This window comes from Rhamphochromis sp. 'chilingali', assembly GCF_963969265.1.
Source record: "Rhamphochromis sp. 'chilingali' genome assembly, chromosome: 6".
Classification (NCBI taxonomy): domain Eukaryota; kingdom Metazoa; phylum Chordata; class Actinopteri; order Cichliformes; family Cichlidae; genus Rhamphochromis; species Rhamphochromis sp. 'chilingali'.
The window spans coordinates 3,165,854-3,184,417 of NC_137933.1; the positions used below are offsets into that span (position 1 = coordinate 3,165,854).

General features: G+C 41.8%; 1 protein-coding gene across 1 annotated transcript; it reads left to right on the plus strand.

Annotated features, from left to right (window-relative positions):
- The first annotated feature begins 311 nt into the window (after positions 1-311).
- cttn (cortactin) lies at positions 312-16,583 on the plus strand. Its single transcript, XM_080884030.1, has 15 exons — positions 312-470; positions 2,549-2,657; positions 2,771-2,844; positions 2,947-3,076; positions 3,987-4,097; positions 4,560-4,614; positions 5,705-5,815; positions 6,394-6,504; positions 7,579-7,689; positions 12,609-12,664; positions 12,738-12,807; positions 12,909-13,150; positions 13,962-14,085; positions 14,530-14,598; positions 14,772-16,583. The coding sequence occupies exons 2-15, from the start codon at positions 2,574-2,576 to the stop codon at positions 14,906-14,908; spliced, it is 1,485 nt and encodes a 494-aa protein (XP_080740156.1). The 5' UTR covers positions 312-470; positions 2,549-2,573; the 3' UTR covers positions 14,909-16,583.
- Positions 16,584-18,564: the final 1,981 nt, after the last annotated feature.

The window sequence follows — 18,564 nt, forward strand, 5'->3', positions numbered from 1 at the left end:
TTTCCTGACTTAAAATGCGTCTTTGGGGTGACTGTAGGCACAAATGATGAAGGTATAGTTAAAATGTGACTTTAAGTCTAAAGTGCTGTATAAATGTGAGGCAAATCCAGGCAGGCTCTTCGTAATTTCGTATCCTAGCACTGATTTTATTGGATACATTCCCATGTTAACAAAATGAAAACACCAGTTCCCTGCGGCTTTATTAAGCTGCAGCATTAGAAGAAATCTGTTTTTCCACTAAATTCCATTTAGAAAACCACGAACAGGTCGCGCAACGCCCTCTTGTGACGTTGACGCTGTGGCGAACAGGACGGGATACTGGGAGAGCCGGAAGAGTCGCGCGGATAGATAAGAGGGAGCGCGAGCTGATCCACAAACGCTTCTCCGTCGAAGCTACAGCTGCGACAGGACCATATCCTACCGGAGGAGTTTTAACACTCAATTGTTCGGAGCTAGCTTTGTAGCAAACGGTGAGCATGAACTATTATTTCGGTGGAGCACGTTAACGTGTCCGCGCGAGCCGAAGCGCTTCATCATTCCAGAAGGCATGTTAGCTTTAGCCAGCCAGCTAGCTGGAAACTGGAACAGGAAATACCACAGCTAGACTGACACAATTTCCAGTTATTTAAGTAATTTATAGTTTTCTTACCGCTCTTGGACATCTAACTTTGATTCGTCGTGTGTCAGTAAGCATTGATGAGGTGTACATCTTATTCCATAGCCTGTGTCCCGGTTCAAACCGTAATTAAAGCCTGAATCACTGACAGTTGTGTCAGTGTTCCCGTTGAGACCATCAGCAGAAACACGCCACATAATTTCATTACCCGTTTTTATGGCAAAAACGGGTTCATGTTTGAGTCCTGACAAATGAAGTCTGGCCTACTTTACCGAGGCAAGGAAAACCATTAAGGTCAATGTCACAGAGAGCTTCAGGGAAATTTCCTATGTGGACTGGAATAGTCAACTGTGCCAACTGCTCCCTGTTATCTGCATTTTATTTGCACCACAGTCACACCTAAGTGGACTTTCGTGTCTCAGGCCTGGTCAAGGAGAGTAGCAGCTCGATGTGAGCAGCAGATGGGTGTGGTTGTGTTGTGGGACACAAATCACACATTTGGTGTAGGGACTTGCCAGGTTACAGTTTCCTGGTCCCGATGCCTTCCCTCTGTTCTCTGTACTGAGATGAATGGAGCCACGTCTCCCGCAGCCTCTGATTGAACACAGATGCTGATTGCCCACATGGTGCTGAGTCAGGAGTGGGGACTGCCACAGAAAGCGTTTGTTCCTAACAGATGCGCGATCACAGGCCGCATGTCATAAGCGAATTTACAGATTGTTAATCGTCCACTTTATATAAGCGTAGAGGACTTGGTGTAGTCGGGTGTCTTGCTTCGTTGTACCAGCAGTCATTAATTTGTATTCAGTCAATGCTGAAATAGAGAAATGCATTTAAGCTTAACATGGATCTTATGTGCAGCTACTTTTACGTAGTTATAAGTAATCAATGCAGCTTTTGTCAGACTAGTTGATGAGTCGATCGATTTGATCATTTATTAACTCAGAACTTACACAAAACCTCCAAAAAACAGCATCGATTGCATACTTGGGCTTTTCTTTAGTTTGATTTAAATACAAATAATTTTTTTGTCATCATTGGATAAAAACAACATAAATTCCACTGTTATGTCTTTTTGGGTAAACACAGAAAAATTGAATTGCAGAGCAAACATACTGTTCAAGTTCCAAAGAAAAGCAAGTTTATAAGAATTTTTTTTTGTTTGTTTTACTGCTTTTCAGTTGTTGCTTGGTGGTTTGTTTCAGTTACTCCGACAAGAAAATTTGGCACATCCACCCACTTAAATTAAATATCCTTATGGAATTATGGAAAGGGCATTTACCTGAATTTACAGCTAAGTGATAAAAGAATTTGATTGAATCAGATGAAAAGTAATTGTCAAGTAAAATGACAACATGTATGGTAAAGGCCACAGTCCTAATTTATTACTAACATTTATTCACAAGTCCAACTTAAGCTCATGTGAGGATCCAGATTTCTGGATTCGCCACATCAAGCTCTTTTGACGTTAGCGTATTTTCAATGTAAAAGTAAAAAAGCTTAAATCCCAAACCTTTTACTGCAGAAAGGTGTTAGAAAATACTTACAAGTTATAAATTTACTTTCTGCAGAGCATGCAGAGATAAATGTGCATCAGTGATGCCCTGCAGACTGATATCTGCATATCTGATAATAAGGTGGTGTATGCTGGGACTGAGCTTTTGTGGAATAGGTTTTGCGCTCCTTAATAGAACTAATGTTCTCTGGAAGAAAAGTGGGGGAAACAATAATAAAATGGTAATACTGAAATAATACTCTAGTTGTGCCTCAGAATGTCAGTGGGCTCAGATGCGACTGAAATGTTGATCTGTATATTTTTAAGTTTCGTTGTTTCCTGAACTTTAGCCATCAGGTCGCTTCAAATTTGAGCCTGTCCTCAGACGCCTCTACCTCTTCAACTTGTGTAAAATATTTGTCTTTAATTTATTTCAGTGTGTGTGGCATACGGTTCACAAACATGTGGAAGGCAGCAGCTGGACAGTCAGTCAATGTGTCTGTAGACGATGGAGGCGACGACTGGGAGACTGACCCCGACTTTGAGGTACCTGTATTTTCTCCTGTTTCTAGTTCCTCTTGGTTCACTTAAATAAAATCTTATTTTGCTCACTAGTGTTCTTGGCTTTGACATTATTACTCTGTTTTTAAAAAAACTAGAATGATGTGTCTGAGAAGGAGCAGCGCTGGGGAGCCAAGACGGTGGCTGGCTCAGGCCATCAGGAGCACATAGAGTAAGGATGCGAATGTTTTAGGTTTTTTTCCTCCTTTTGGGAATAAATGCACTGTGGGAAATCTACAAATTGTGTGTCCTAACCGTGTTGTCTTTGGTGTAGTATACACCGTCTGCGTGAGACTGTTTCTACGGAGCATACCAACCTGAAGCAGAAGGAGTTGGAGAACATGCCCAAAGCCTCGCATGGCTATGGAGGAAAATTTGGAGTGCAGCAAGATCGAATGGACAAGGTGAGGGAGGCAGTAAGACCTGTGCAGTCGATCAAAGACACAAATTCTGTTTGTTGTCGTTTTGTTTTTCTTCTTATAGATTGGTAAGAATTACATGAACTATCCTTTACAGTTTGTATTGTAGGAACTTGTCTGTCTGTGAATCATTGAAGACATTTGAAATTGCTTTTCATTGTAAAGAGTAGGGATCAGTGTTCCCCAACTGCAAATTCTAATAGGTCTTGCTTAAAATTGTGCATAAATGGAAAACAAAGATGGCAAATTCTACTGCAGGGAATGACCCTACCTGTTGCATAACAGGTCTGTCTGCTTTCACATGACATCCAAAGATTATTATTGTTGTTAAGGGTTTAAGGGTTGATGCTCGCCACAGACCAATTCTAATATAAGCACGTCTGGCAAGGTGAGGGAGTGTGCTGTAGTCTGAGGCTGCAGAGCTTTTTCACTTTACAACTCCAACTTGACAAAATTGTAGAATTTGATGAAAAGATGAAAACCACGTGTAGTTACAGTCAATGAAAATATGGAAACAATTTCCTAGTAGTCTGACTGATTTGTTAAAATAAGTGTAACACATTGTTTGTGTGCACAGCTGTACTACAGTGTTAATGTTTTATTTTGTTTCTTTGTTTGGAGGGTTGAAACTAGTAGTTCCTGTAGTTGTGGTTTTTCATGTAGCTGAAACCAGCCAGCTTGCTACGTGCTTTTGCAGGTGTGTGTCTGCGTGCGTGTGTGCGCGCTAAGTCAGTAGTTAGTGTTCCACAGTCGATACACCTCCTGCTGGCTGTGCCTAGTTTTCCTTCTATTTTCATGTTTTTTGCCATCTTTCATTAGCGTTGTCAGTCTTCTGCTTTATGCAGCATTTTAAATATCTACATGCATTTACGTTTGCGTCTTTGTACCTTGACAGTCTGCTGTTGGACACGACTACCAGAGCAAACTGTCCAAGCACTGCTCCCAGGTTGACACCTCTAAGGGCTTTGGGGGGAAGTTTGGAGTGCAGGCTGACCGTGTTGACCAGGTATTTCCTGTTGCTGACCTCATTCGAACAGTAGCACAACACTTTCTTAGACACTTTTTATTAGTAATGTTCCTGCTGTGTAAAATGAAGCCCCGCCCCCCAACACCTTCTTTTTACAAAAATGAAATGATGCATTGTATTGTATGTGTCATGTTTTGTTTTTAAGTTTGCTAAAGAACGTATCTCCTCCACATCAAGAGTAATTGCTCTACTGCACAGCAGTGTTCATGCACATTTGGCTGGAAGTAAAACTACAGACCTAAGGTTTCAGAAGGAAGCATGCTGTGTCACAAAACCTTCTCCATAAATGACAAAAACGAAGATTTGAGTTTAATCAGCCATGGCAGCCTTATTTGCATGTCATTTACACAACTTCGACAACATTGCACGCTACGAATGCAAACCTTTTAAATGCGTCTAATCAGTAGAATAACTGCTTTGCTTCTTCCTGTCTCCTTCCAGTCAGCTGTTGGGTTTGAGTATGCTGGAAAGACGGAGAAGCACGCGTCACAGAAAGGTGATGTCCTTATTTGTTATGTCTTTGCAAAACTGCTGGTTTTGACTTCTTTAGATATGCAAAAGTGTCCTGGACATGGAACTAAGGCTTTACTCAGTGGACACATTAGTAATAGATTAGATGGATAAAAAAGAAAAAATCAGGTTAAAGCTAGAATTTGAGACATAATAATGGCGTTTTTGTTAGACCCAGTGTGCTGGGATAGAGTCAAAACAAACTACAGTTACAGACTGCAGTGATCCTGCTACTCAGGAAGGCTTCGTGGCTCTCAGTGCTGAGGCTGCTTACCCAGGCTGTCAACCTTTGTTGCTCTCATTCCCTCAACAGTGCTTTGAACCACAGTCCTGAATATCTGCCCAATTCCAATGCTTCCTTATTGCTGTCCCTTGTTGCTACAGTAGGTGTACATAAGATGTACATGGCCCTCAATGAGTAATTAAAAAAGCATGATATGATTGCATGATAATCTTGTTAGTTTGTCTTTACTGTTGTGATTCTGTCTTAGCTGTTGAGTCATCCCATGAAATGTCAGTGTTTAGCCACCTGAGCTTGTCAGAATTGGTCTGATTTTTGCAAAATAACTTGAGTAGATTCAATGAATGCATTTCAGCATGCAGGAGCGATCTACGCGAAGGGTTCAGCACTAATGAGCAGAGCATATTCAAGCTCTGCTTAAATTTATTTATTTTTTAAAAAGCAACTAAATCAATTCTACACCAACTCTCTCTCTGAAGCCAAAATCTTGTTTTTGTTTCTAATATTTTATTTTTTTATATTCAAATTCAAAGGTGCCAAATTTCAGCCCACCTTCCCATGTACTTGAAGTCTGTAATATGACTGTTTCATTAAATAGACTCAAGTTATTGTTAAAGTCAATATCTCAGCTGATTCTGCAGAGATCAAGTGGAAACTTTTCCAAATTTAAAGTTTTATAAAGTTTTTATTTTTTGAATGGAATGACCCAGAGGCTAGCACCCGGAAGTGTCAATAGGGAGTTTGGAATTGGGCTGCTCCACGATCACTGCTCCCATACTGCTTCACCCTGATCTCTGAACCTTGCCCCTTCCCTCCTCCTTGCTCTGCTATGTAGACTACACCACAGGGTTTGGGGGGCGATACGGAGTGCAGGCTGATCGAGTCGACCAGAGTGCCGTGGGCTTCGATTACCAAGGCAAAACCGAGAAACACGAGTCCCAGAAAGGTTTGTCGAGGTTTCCTGCCGTATGGCATTCTCATTAATCTGCAGAAAGATGGCAAAAGTGAAGACAGACAGACAGACAGACACTAGAGCTGTAATTGCGCAGCAGCCTGCAGGTCCTGGCAGATCATGTTTGTTTTTGCATTTCTTCATTCCATCATTCCTCAGCCTGCTTATTTGAGATTGCACAACAATAACTTAACTGCTTTGAGCTGCATGTTTGTTTTGTTTTTTTGCCCTGGATCAAAATGCATTCTAATTAAAGACTATAAGTTATCTTACATGGTGTTTTGTACATACGATGTTTTCATTCCATGGCTCCAGTTTATTTTTTTTATTTTTTGGGGCTGGGAGGCTGTTTCAATTTGGACTGCTGTTTTTGTTTAACACCTTAACATCCATCAGGTAGTCAGCATCTGTAGGGGGGTTTTGTTTTTTGTCTACATTCTCAATAAGCACATTTCCACTTGACACAGAAGACAACATCATACGTTGAATAAACTAAACGTACTTGATGCATAAGCAAAATTAGTTTTTCTGTTTTGAACTTTGTTTTCTCCTCTCCCCTGGGCCTTTGGCAGATTATGCCAAGGGCTTTGGAGGCAAGTTTGGCGTTGAGATGGACAAGGTGGACAAGAGTGCCGTGGGCTTCGAGTATCAAGGCAAAACAGAGAGGCACGAATCCCAGAAAGGTAACAGCAGTCGGCACTCGCTGTGAACATTTTATTTTCTTAAAAAAAAAAAAAGACGCTCTTATTTTGATCACGGTTGAAGCGCGTGCAAACAAACTGATGGCAGATTATTTTATTGACACAAGTGGTGTTGGTCAGATTACAAACAAACGTTTAACCCAACAGTCACACAGGCCTCAAACTTGTTTTGTAATTTTGGCTGAAAAAAAAAAGTCATTAATTTGAATTTTGGGGTCAGAACGGTGGAGCATGTGACGCACAGATGGTGACATCTATGCAGAGCTGATTCTTCACACAGGGGAGTTACTGTCTCTGATTTTAATTATTTATTATATAATTTGTGACTGAAGTTTGAAGGGTGTAATAATAGGATGAGTTTTGTTATTATAAAAAAATCACATACTAGTTGTTGTTGTGTGCAGTGACCTTGTTTTCACTGCTTAGATTCCTTGTTACCGTGAAAGAACGAGCGACAGAGTAAACAGCTTTTGTTTGCTTTCAGCTCGTGCTGTTAAACTCGCGCTGCTGATGTGTTATTAGCAGCTTTGTGTCCAGAGGGTCTCAGTAGGTCACACCCTCATGTCTGTCCTGACTTGTCTGTAATTTTGCAGTTTCAGCACAGCAGCTGTGTGTAGCTGCTTGCTTGTCACGCCTCATTGGCCAACAGCAGATAAGACTCGTATCAAATGCATAAACGACCTCCACAATGCCCCGACTGTGTTTGTAACCTACGTTTGGGTATAAATCAGTCAGGCGTTTTAAAGCATCATTGTTGGAATAGGTGGGCAGCAGACAGAGTTTAATACCGCTCACTGTAATTCCGTTTGGAACGAATGATGTGCAACATGCAGCTGCCTCCGCTGTTAGGATTGAATGAGTAAACGTTAAATAATGTTTAAATATAAAGTTTGTCAAACAAAAAAACTAGTGTCACACTGATAGAAGTGACTAAAGCACTTTCTCTGCTGTAGCTTGTAAATGGTGCAGTGTTGTTTTTTTAAAAGTAGCATTACAAGATTGTCATTAAACATTTTATCTTAGACACCTGCGTCTGTGTGTCATGTTTCCCTGCAGACTACGTGAAGGGCTTTGGGGGCAAATTCGGTGTGCAGACTGACAGACAGGACAAATCGGCTCTGGGATGGGACCACCAGGAGAAACTGCAGCTCCACGAGTCCCAGAAAGGTACTGGTGCCGAGTTGGTTTCTGTGTTTGAGCGTGACACTCGCACGGATGCACTGCCGATATGAAATAATTAAGGGTTTATTAAAATGGCCACCTTTACAAGTTTGAGTTTGGCACAAATCAACCGTGAAACCAAACTTCCTCCTCGGCCGTGTACTCGATCTCAGATGTGGTTTTGTTGTGGCTCCAGTGCGGTGTTTAAAAAGTTGCCAACTTCCTCAACTAGCATGCAAAAATGGCTCAGAAAGCGGAAACGAAACCCACAGCTCAGATTTATATTTGCATGTCGGGTCTTAAGCTGATGCTGTGTTCAGGACATTACAAGCATGTAAATGAATCTAAACTAAAAGGCATTCACACAGTGAGTTCTATGCAGAGCCACTTCTAGATGGTCAGAGAAGTTGGCCTGTCAATCAGATGTTCATGCAGCAAATGAATGGGAGCAGTTCAAACATTACTCTTATGTCTGCTCTCATACTTTCATTTCTTTGATGGGAAGTGGGTCCTTATCCTAAACTGAAAGATTCCAATCAATCACATGCTGTGTTCTGTTTCTGTGGGGCCTATTCCTCCTTTACCTCCTCACTCTAACCTTCATTCGATTCTTTCTTCTCTTCCTTCCTTCCTTCTTGTGTCCTGGTTCTTATTCTCCTTTACTCCTCCTTTCTCTTATTAACTACTTCTTTCCTTCTCTTCCTCCTACTCTTTGTTCCTTTCCTCCTTCATTTTTATCCTTTCCTCTTCCACCTTCCTTTGTCCTTCTAAACATCTTCCTCCTTCCATCATCTCCTTCCACTTCTCGCTTATTCTCTTCCCATCTGTTACTTGGATGGATCATCATACACGGTTCCTATCTTAAACTATAGTTTTCATATCCTTAATAATCCCTGGCTACAAATTTGTCGAGGTGCTTTTACCATTTCTGCAGCTTTTGGTAGCAGACGTCATGTTACTCAGTTTTCAAAGTCATTTCAGTTCACAAATATTCCTTTCTCCTAAAACTGAGGAAATATTAATGTGCAGAGGAGACATTACTGAAGACGAAGGTAACGAGGGAGCAGACCAGCTGAAGAGGAAAAGCCTCTTCATAGTTGTAAAAACCATTCGCAGTGAATCCGAACATTGAGTGCTGAGTGAACGGGCAAGAACACGAAGGCCTTTTCTTTGTCGTTCTGTTAGCACGCAGCCTGGTGGGTGCATCATTGTCGCTATATGTGTGTCTTTTACATGTATTCGGTGTGTATTTTGTAATATGTGTGTGATGTTTGTCTGTCCGTATATGTGTATATATTGTGTTGCAGACTATAAGCGTGGGTTTGGAGGGAAGTATGGGGTAGAGGTGGAGAGGCAGGACCAGTGTGCCCTGGGCTATGAGCACAAGGAGAACCTGGCCAAGCACGAGTCCCAAAAAGGCACAGATACTTTCCTGAGCACGTCACCCAACCCCACCCTCCCTTTTACAAAGCTCCTCCTGATCCTTCCCTTCCTATGAAAAGTCCTCCCTCTTAGCTTCTTTGGCTGGCTCTGACAGAAGCCCCTCCCACTCCCACAGTGACACGCCCACCTGTGCAGCACTGACTGAGACTTAGTTTACTGTCATCAATCCTATTGTAAGGCCTTGGAGGGGCAGAGGAATCTATCAGACTGTTATAACAAACAAATGTAGGCAGTAGTGCAGGTGAGTGAGAAGATGCAGTGTTACGCGTTCAAGACAGCCGTGAACGGGCACCGGCACGCCAGCCCCAGAGGCCTGTTCTGCAAAGTGATTTACTTTCAATTTTATCTGATCTCCTTGATATAGTGATCCCAAAGTGGCGCCTAGGACTAACAATCACTTAAAGTGAGTCTGCCGGTCACCAGCTGGTTTATTAGACACATCTTGCCAGAATCAGTTGGGGCCTCTTGTAAATGGTTCTTATAAAGCGCTTTACCTTCAGAATTGCTTCGATTGTCAGATTTGCCAGCTGCCCTTTACGTGAATCTCCTGATAATAGTTGCTCCATTGGAGTCTTGTGACCTCACTCTAACAGCACCCTGAACTGTTGATACACGCCATGATGCATTCCTCTGGCCTCAAAGTATTTCTGCCCAGAACTGCTGCTCAGTGGACTTTTTTTTTTTTTTTTCATTTTGTTTTTGGACCACATCTCTAAACTCTCGAGATGGATGTACAGGGAAATCCCAGGAGATGAGCAGCAGAGCAGGGCGATAAGACCAAAAATATTTATCATGATATACATTTGAAAATTTGCGATAACGATGTAATTGACACTAGACAAAATACTTTACGCCATGTGCGTATGAAAACAAAGGCACTGTGCATGCGCGTTTTACCCATATTCTATCGCGATATCTCATTTTGTTATCGTTGTCCAACATTATACCGGTATTACCGTGAACGGTATGATATGGCCCAGCCCTAATGAGCAGTTTCTGAAATATTTGAGCACCAAAAAGCCATGCTGGTGCCAGACAGGCACATTTGAACCACGTTCAAAGTCATGTAAATAGTCTTCCCCATTGCGATGCTCTGTTAGGACTCTAGCTTGTCTACATGTCTTAAAGCATTTAGTGTGTGATTGGCTGATTCGATATGAACAGGTGTACCTAATAAAGTTGTTTTTGTTTTTTGTTTTTTAGCACCAACTAGTCTTGCATTAGAAAGCATACCAACAATTTAACAACAAAGCCTGTCAGTTGAGCAGAAAACACAAGTGTAAATTCATATCCAATCCTCCAGTGTCTTCAGACCTTTGTGTGTGAATGCTCTTTGTAGTGAGGCATTAGAAAACAGTGAGTCTCAAACTACTTGACTCAAGTTGATAACCGCCTCTATGTGGCGGCTAAGCCTCATCGCTGATGTTGGGGTGGCTGTAGCCTGATAATATATGCATATACTGAGTATGTTGAACTTTGTAGTACAGGCCTCAGGTCTTAGTGGTGCTGCTGGTCGCCTGCCTGGATCCTCTCCATTAGACGGCCAAAGAGTTTTCACAATATGAATCCTTTCCATCAAGTCTGCACTGCTCAGGTGCCCCCGGCTTATTATTATTATTATTATTATTATTATTATTATTATTATTATTATTATTATTATTATTTATTTATTTATTTTTACATAACAGGAAAGCACTTGAATGACAGTTTGTTTGAGCTTCTGCTACCAGCTGCAAACTGCCTTCACTTTGGATGAAGTGATATCAGTCACTACATGGACGATACGCTGTCATAGATGCTGGTTTATACAGAAAATGTAGTGCGCTTATTTTTGGCATTTATAAATTCAATTTATGCAGTAAGTATATCTATAACCCAGTGTGACACATTAATAATTCAGCATTATGAATACAGACAGTAGTTTCCCAGTAGGCTGTGTGCTAGAGCAGGGCGATATGACCAAAAATATTTATCACGATATACATTTGAAAATTTGCAATAACGATATAACTGACGATATAATTGACACTAGACAAAATACTTTACAACTCCACAACTTTATTAGTGCAAAAAACCCCATCAATGTATTTTCACTTAAACAAGCAGCTGGTTTTTTTATGTCCATTAAAGTTATATAAAAATGTAACAGTGCAAATTCCTCGCTGACAGTTTAACCAAAAGGCATTTCCAGTGGAAACTGGCCGACATATCCTCAGCATAACCATGTATAATATCCACAAAACCTAAAAAGAGGTTATACACACACAATACGGTGATATCATGTTGAAGCACAGTACGTATCACTCCGCCTACGATAGCCGTAATGCTCCGACAATCCATCGAGCGGTGCGGCTTTGTAGCTTAGCAAAGTCGCCGTGCACATAAAATCGTTTCGAGGTCAGTAAACACAACCAGAGTTCATACATAAGGCGCACGGGATTATAAGGGGCTCTGTCGACTTTCAGAAAAATCAAAGGATTGATTTTAAGTGCGCCGTATTTTCCAAACAACACGGTAATAACGACGGCCCGCTAGCATGCGCTACCAAAAATTGTGCTTTGTTGTGTATCTGACGGACGAAAGCTAAACCAGTTCCACACCACTGAAGCTGCAGCATTTTACAAATCAGTTCTGGTTCATCCGTTTCATTCTACAATCTGCTTTCACCCTCCTCGTTCTCCGTCGCCGAAATGCTTTTTCCACCATGTGCGTATTAAAACAAAGGCACTGCGCATGCGTGTTTACCCATATTCTATTGCGATATCTCATTTTCTTATCGTTGCCCAACATTATACCGGTATTACCATGGACGGTATGATATGGCCCAGCCCTACTGTGTGGTTTGCAGCCTGGATCTTTTATCCAGCTGCAGGAACGACCCTACGAGGATGTCTGTCAGGGGGACGAACAGCAGACTGCTTCTGTCAATCATATCAGCAAATTCCACGTAAAAGGCAGTGAAACCATAAACGCAGCAAACAAAATGTCCAAAGGGCCAATTAGGGGGCAGTTCCCGTGAATAACTTGAAAGCAGCTATCATATCGCCTCGGCCTTCCCTGTTCACCACCCCTGGCTGTTTGTGGCACTGCCGTGATGCTGTTTGTTTTGCTTATGCATATATTTTGTGCATGATTCTGTATGACCACACTGCATATTTCTGATTTATTCTTTAAAACGAAGGCTTCCTGCTATTGTTGCACGGACACAGCTCTTCTTCATTGCAGAGATTAAGCTGAGTTGGCCGCATGAACAAATGTTTCCTTGTGTCAGCATTCTCCTGTCAGCCCGTTTCGTTTTCCTCCTGCTTCTTTGATTCTTGCACATCTTCAGTCGGCCCAGTCAACCTACAGTGTGCTTCAGCTGAACTCGGACCAGAGAGTGCGTTTCAGCTCTCCTCTGGAGCACAGGCTCTGGTGATGCACATTGTGGTTGAGTCCTTAGACACAAAGTAACATTCACTTTTTCTCCTCTTTGTTGCCAGATTATTCTAAAGGCTTTGGAGGGAAGTTTGGTGTCCAGAATGATCGCATGGATAAGGTAAGGACTCCGTGTTTGTGTGTACTTTTCTGTAGAGGGCCTTGTCTTACATGTTACGTCTGACATTGAGCAGAGCGCGAGCACATTCGAGGATGTGGAGAAGCTGACTCCAGCTTACCAGAAAACCAAACCTGTGGAGGCCGGTGAGCATCGTTCATCATCAGCCGTCTGTTAGTCACAACTTGAGGAAACTAGGTAGTCGACGTCACTTTGTTTCCTCCCCGTTCCCAATCGTTCTCATCAGGTGCCAGCAGCACAGGAAGCATCAAGGCCCGCTTTGAGAACATCGCCAAGCAGAAAGAGGAGGAGGACAGAAAGAGGGCTGAGGAGGAGCGGCTGCGTCGTCAGGCCAAGGAGCAGCAAGAGCAGGAGGCAGCGCGCCGCCAAATTGAAGAGACTGCCAAAGCCCCGTCTCCTGTCCCTGCTGCAAGTCCCAGTCCGACCCCAAGCCCGACTCCAGCGGTTCAACCAGGTAGAAGCCACGGGGTGAGTCGTAGTGATTTTTGAATGCTTAGGTTTAGGCCTAAAGCTCACTGTGACGCTGCCCATGACGCAAAGAATGTTTTTTACAGGACTTGATTGCGATTGCAAAGTTTTTATACAAAGACTGTTTCCCAGGAAGAGAACTCAGCACATAAATGGCCTGGATTTGTATAGTGCTTTACTAGTCCCTAAGGACCCCAAAGCATCCAGTCATCCACACATTCACACACACAGACTGGTGATGGCAGCTACATTGTAGCCACAGCCACCCTGGGGCGCACTGACAGAGGACCCTGGCATCACTGGGCCCTCTGACCACCACCAGTAGGCAACGTGTGAAGTGTCTCGCCCAAGGACACAACGACCGAGACTGTCCAAGCTCGAACTGGCAACCTTCCGATTACAAGGCGAACTCCCAACTCTTGAGCCACGATCGCCCATCAACACACAGACACTTTTGCATCACTCTTTGTGGCACCGCTGTGTTTTAGACCAACAGTGGATTATTATTGTTATCATCATCATCGTGTTATTATCCAGGAAAAGCTTGGATGCATGTATGTAGTATACATGACACCAAACTTTAAAACATTGTCTTCAGGTCTTGTTTTTTTTAACATATAAAAACCTAATTTGATCAGGAGAAACTGTAACTTGTTGGGACTGGAGTTGTTTCAGACGCTACTGTGTCTGGTAAACCTTACTAATACTATTACAGTATAGTTTGGCAATAGTATAAGCTAGCTCTCCAAATCAGCGCGCTCTCTCTAACATGAGTGCTGCAGTCTTTAACATGCTGTGTTTACTGTGTTAGAACACGGAGGAGGAGGCCTACGACACCGCTGAGAATGGAGGGCAGCTGTATGAGGCAGAGCCACAGAGCCACTACACACCGCACGATGATCTGTACCAGAACCCCAAGGAGTCTGCAGCAGAAGGTGAAGCTCTTTATTTTATTTATTTTAATTATTATTATTATTGTTGTGTTATTGGTGGCTTTTCCCCTCTGGCATTCACACAGGAATGCTTACACTGCATTACAGGACGGCATTAATGCAGTGTAGCTTTCTACTTTGGACACAGGAGCCAAGAAGGGACTAAAACCTGTTACACTCATGATTCTTTTACTTACATTTCATCTGACAAACTGCTGTTTGCTATGTAATTGTTTTTTTGTTTTATTTTATTGTCTAAAGGTAGAAAATGACACTTTGTTTTAAAACAGTATTAAACAGAAAGATTTGTGTGAATAAGGAATTAGTTGAAAAAACAACATTTATAGCACCGTCATGTCTTTGTTAATCTGTAGGTTAGAGTTCCTTGTAGTGTAGAACCACCTGATTGCTCTGTAAGCTTTTATTTAAACTACTGTTCAATTGCAGACACGCAGCAGTACAACTACGGGGAGGACCTTGGGGTGACAGCTGTGGCCCTATATGACTATCAAGCAGGTAGAGTTTATGTATATATGTGTATGTCCTTTATAGAAGAATCAAAGTGCACTTTAGATCCTGGATGAAATTATTTAGAGGATCAGTTTTTTTTGTTTTTGACCATTATCATATCAACAGTAAGCTCTTGAGACATTTAGAGCTCCTTCTTCATGAATGTCTTCCCATTTCAGCGGGCGACGACGAAATTTCGTTTGACCCCGACGACATCATCACCAACATTGAGATGATCGACGAGGGCTGGTGGCGAGGCGTGTGCAGAGGTGCTTACGGCCTTTTCCCAGCCAACTATGTGGAGGTTCGGCAGTGATGACGATGATGACCCGTCTCCCCGTGCTTTTGCAAAAAAGGGGAGGGAGACGTTTTCAGATACTGTCCTTCTCACACCTGGGTCTTTTTTTTTTCCTCTCTTTTTTACTTTTTCCCTCCCTCTCTTCGCGTCATCTTAGTGTTCCGGCACAATGCTAGATGTCTGAGCTCCTCACAGCTTTTCTTCTTCTTCTCTCCTATCTATTCAGTTATTTTTAAATCGGAGACAAAATGGAGAACCGGTTATCTGACTGAATACTCTGCTTAACGCGGCACAAAGCTTTGCACCTCTGTTTAGCAGGAGTTAAAGCTACAAGATGCAACCAATAGTTTATTTGGAGACTGAGCTGATTTCACTTTTTAACACCAGTCATGCAGTCCCAGCTTGCATTTTGCAGCTTTCAATATTTTTTTTTTTTCATGTTCAGCTTCACAAGGTGTTGATCAGGCATTGTTGCTTCTCCGTATGTCAGTGAATAATTATTGGCTAATTATTCTCCCCCCGGTCCTGTGGCCTGCAGATGGTTCCCCCTCCAGCAACATCTTCCAGCCTTAAAAGCAGCTGGAGGAGTTGGTGTGAGGAAATGCAGTGATTGCATCATGAAGAGTACTCTCAGTCTCACCAAAGAGCAGAGAAATGGCTAAATCGAGCTTATAACATCTGAAACGATGTGCACAGAGCTCAGGGTGCTCACTGTGTAGTAGCTCAACCTTAATTTAAGCAGGAGAAGTTTGAAGTGAAACAAATCTCCCTTCCTCTTTGGATTATCATGTATATTAATGGTTATATTCTGTCCAGTCCAATGACCCAATGATCCCATTTGCTTCTTGGTGTTTGTAGTTTGCGGTGTTGCACAGGAGTCCAAACCCCCCTTCCAACTGTAACTGTGCACGCTGATGAAATCTGAGGATGGTTTAGAGCTTCGTGTAGTACGAATAAGTCTTTTTGTGTCTGTTGGAGAAAACTTACCTTTATTAAGTTGTTCTCAGAATCACAGGGCCAACAACACCAGAGATTCATTTGTGCTACTTGGGTGAATCACCAGATAAAGACACAGTGTTATTTGAATTCTATTCTGCAGTGCTGAATCATAGACTTCATGCTTTGAATCATGTACATAGAGCTCATACTTTATAATGCTTGAAAGAAGTCCTAGATATAAAAGCAGGGTTTTTGTTCCGTCACTGTGTTCTTCTGTGGAGGTGGACAGGACTTTTATAGGGTTTCTTTTCTTGTCGCTGGGAATGCTTGGAGGTTTTTGTGCGTCATGTTGATATACACGTGAAGCTTTGTGATGACTGCTCTGGAGCCTAACTGACATCCTTCGCTATGACCCAGCGGTGCGTGCGACCTCTCGTTGTCGGCAGTGACGATGACCTGTGGAAATGTATCCAGCTGATGTTGAGGGACAGGGCTTCAGTCTGTTCTCCAAACATGAATAATTCCCAACAGGCAGCAGGCTGGACAAACTGCTCGTCTGTGGAGTGCAGTAGTGTAGCTTCCACAGGTGTGTGCGTGCGTGTGAGAGTTTCTTCGTTTATTCATCTTCTGGGTTTTATAATTAAAAAAGTGACCTTTTTAAATGTATTATCTGTACCTCTGTTTGCTTGAGTCACATTATTACCTGCTTGTTCTTTTTATTTTTTAGTTTCAATAAATAAACTAAATAAGCTTGTTTATGGTTTTGTTTTTTTGCCCTCAGGCTTTTAGTTAGTGTTAATTTTTAAGTGAACGTCTCGCATTCATTTAAAAATTATCGGGGGTTTAACAAATTGCAGTGATGTCATGATATCTGTAGACTATTTTGGGCAAATGCATCCAGTACTGCTGTGACTGCAAACAAGGACAGGTTACATCATTTACAGTATCATACATATTATTTTGATCTTGTGACACTCTTGGAAAATGTTGGTTGTATTAAAACTTAAGTTTCCAGATGGGACTCCATTTACAACTTGGAAAATAATTTTGTTAAGTGTGTGCAGAGTTCGTTCATCTCCAATTTGCTTACATTTTTATGTTTCAAAGTGTGGACATGTATATGATTGCTAATAGATTTTAGTTTCATTTATCACATTTATTTATTTTTTTGCACACTGAAAAGACCGTGCACCAGTGTTTCAGATTATCACAAAGACTTAAAAGCCTGAATTTCACTGTTCTTTTTTTATCAAAATGAATTGGGATCTGAGACACATGCATTAAAAAGGTATTGAACATTTCACAGTTGAATAGGTTAAGCTGTCCTGCAAATTACTGTATTTGAGAACACAATAAGAACTTCACATTGAATTTGTGTTCAAAGCATACAGAATACTTTGCACCTAGAAATTCTTAGTCACCGGCGGACTCCATATAATTAAATATATACTATCATTTTATGCCTTATTAGGATTATACATTATATTTTGCATTTATGTTTGCTATACTTGCACGTTTTAGTAAATCACTGCACCTATTTCTAAAGAAATGAAGGGTCAGTCAGACTCTTGCACCATGCTGAACAGGTGAATGTGTTATAAAGCAGCAGTCTTCTTGGAACAGCAGGAAACTTTTTTTTCCGACACGACGTGAAGGCGCTATAACTGCCCGGATGCGTTACCAAGATGGCGGCTTAGTGGACTTCAGTTTTTGCAAAATCAAATGTAATTGTATGAGCATTAGTTAGTACAACGTGGATACAATAACAAGTTGGCATGCCACGTTTGTGTGCTTTCTGCGGCTGTAATAATCGAGTGGGCTGTGGGCTTTCGTTTTTCGCATTCCCAAAGGACAGTACAAGGTAACTTAGTCACAAAATCACAATGTTTTTAATGACGTGTTTTCGTCAACAGACCAGTCATTAAAGACTTACATCAGCGGAGATACGCAAGGTTTCTTACTCTGTGGTATTTAATCACATCAGCTCAGTCCCGTTAGGTGATTCATCCTTATAGCAACCTCGCCACTCGGCAGCCATCTTGGTAACGTCTGCAGGTACTTACGTAGCATTTTGATTTAGCTTTCGTTTATAATGTTCACGGAGGGCGAAAAACTCCACGCACAGTCACCAGTCAAGGGTTATAAAAGGTCAGTTTACCTGGTTACTGACCTTTAAAAAAAGAGACATCCAAATTCGTTTTTCTTTAGCAAAGGTGCCTCGAGGCGTTACCAAGGTAACTGTCACATAGCAATACTTTGGTTTAAATCACTTCTGATTTTACGTAATGACGTCAGGCAGAAATGTGGCATAAGTAATGCGCGAACAGCTGTTTCTTAAACACGTGTAAAGCGAAACATGCAGAAGAAGTCTGAAGCTGATCTGATTTGTTTTTGAAGCAATGTGAATAATTAATACAGGAGGCGGAAATGGCTTCTTAATTTGATGAGGGCAGACTTATCCCCCGACATGACGAGAGAAGAGTCCGACAGAGCTGGGTATGTGGTCTGCGAACAACATTTCAGGCCAAAGGACATAAACTCAAAGGTAAACCCTGTTTCTCACAGATGTAGGTCAGGAAGGCAGAAAGCAGCCCATTGTTTCTTTTTGCTTCCAAGTATTTCTTGTAATAAAGTTAACAATCGATCTCCAGGATTTCAGACTCAGTTCCAACACTTCATTTCAATTTTATTCCATTTATATAAAGCTAAATCAGAACAACAGTGCTTTATATTCT

Coding starts and splice junctions, on each gene's coding strand:
- cttn (XM_080884030.1), top strand. CDS start 2,574: ATGTGGAAGGCAGCAGCTGGACAGTCAGTCAATGTGTCTGTAGACGAT. Junction 4,098..4,559: donor AGGCTGACCGTGTTGACCAG/GTATTTCCTGTT, acceptor GTCTCCTTCCAG/TCAGCTGTTGGGTTTGAGTA. Junction 14,086..14,529: donor CAAGGAGTCTGCAGCAGAAG/GTGAAGCTCTTT, acceptor GTTCAATTGCAG/ACACGCAGCAGTACAACTAC.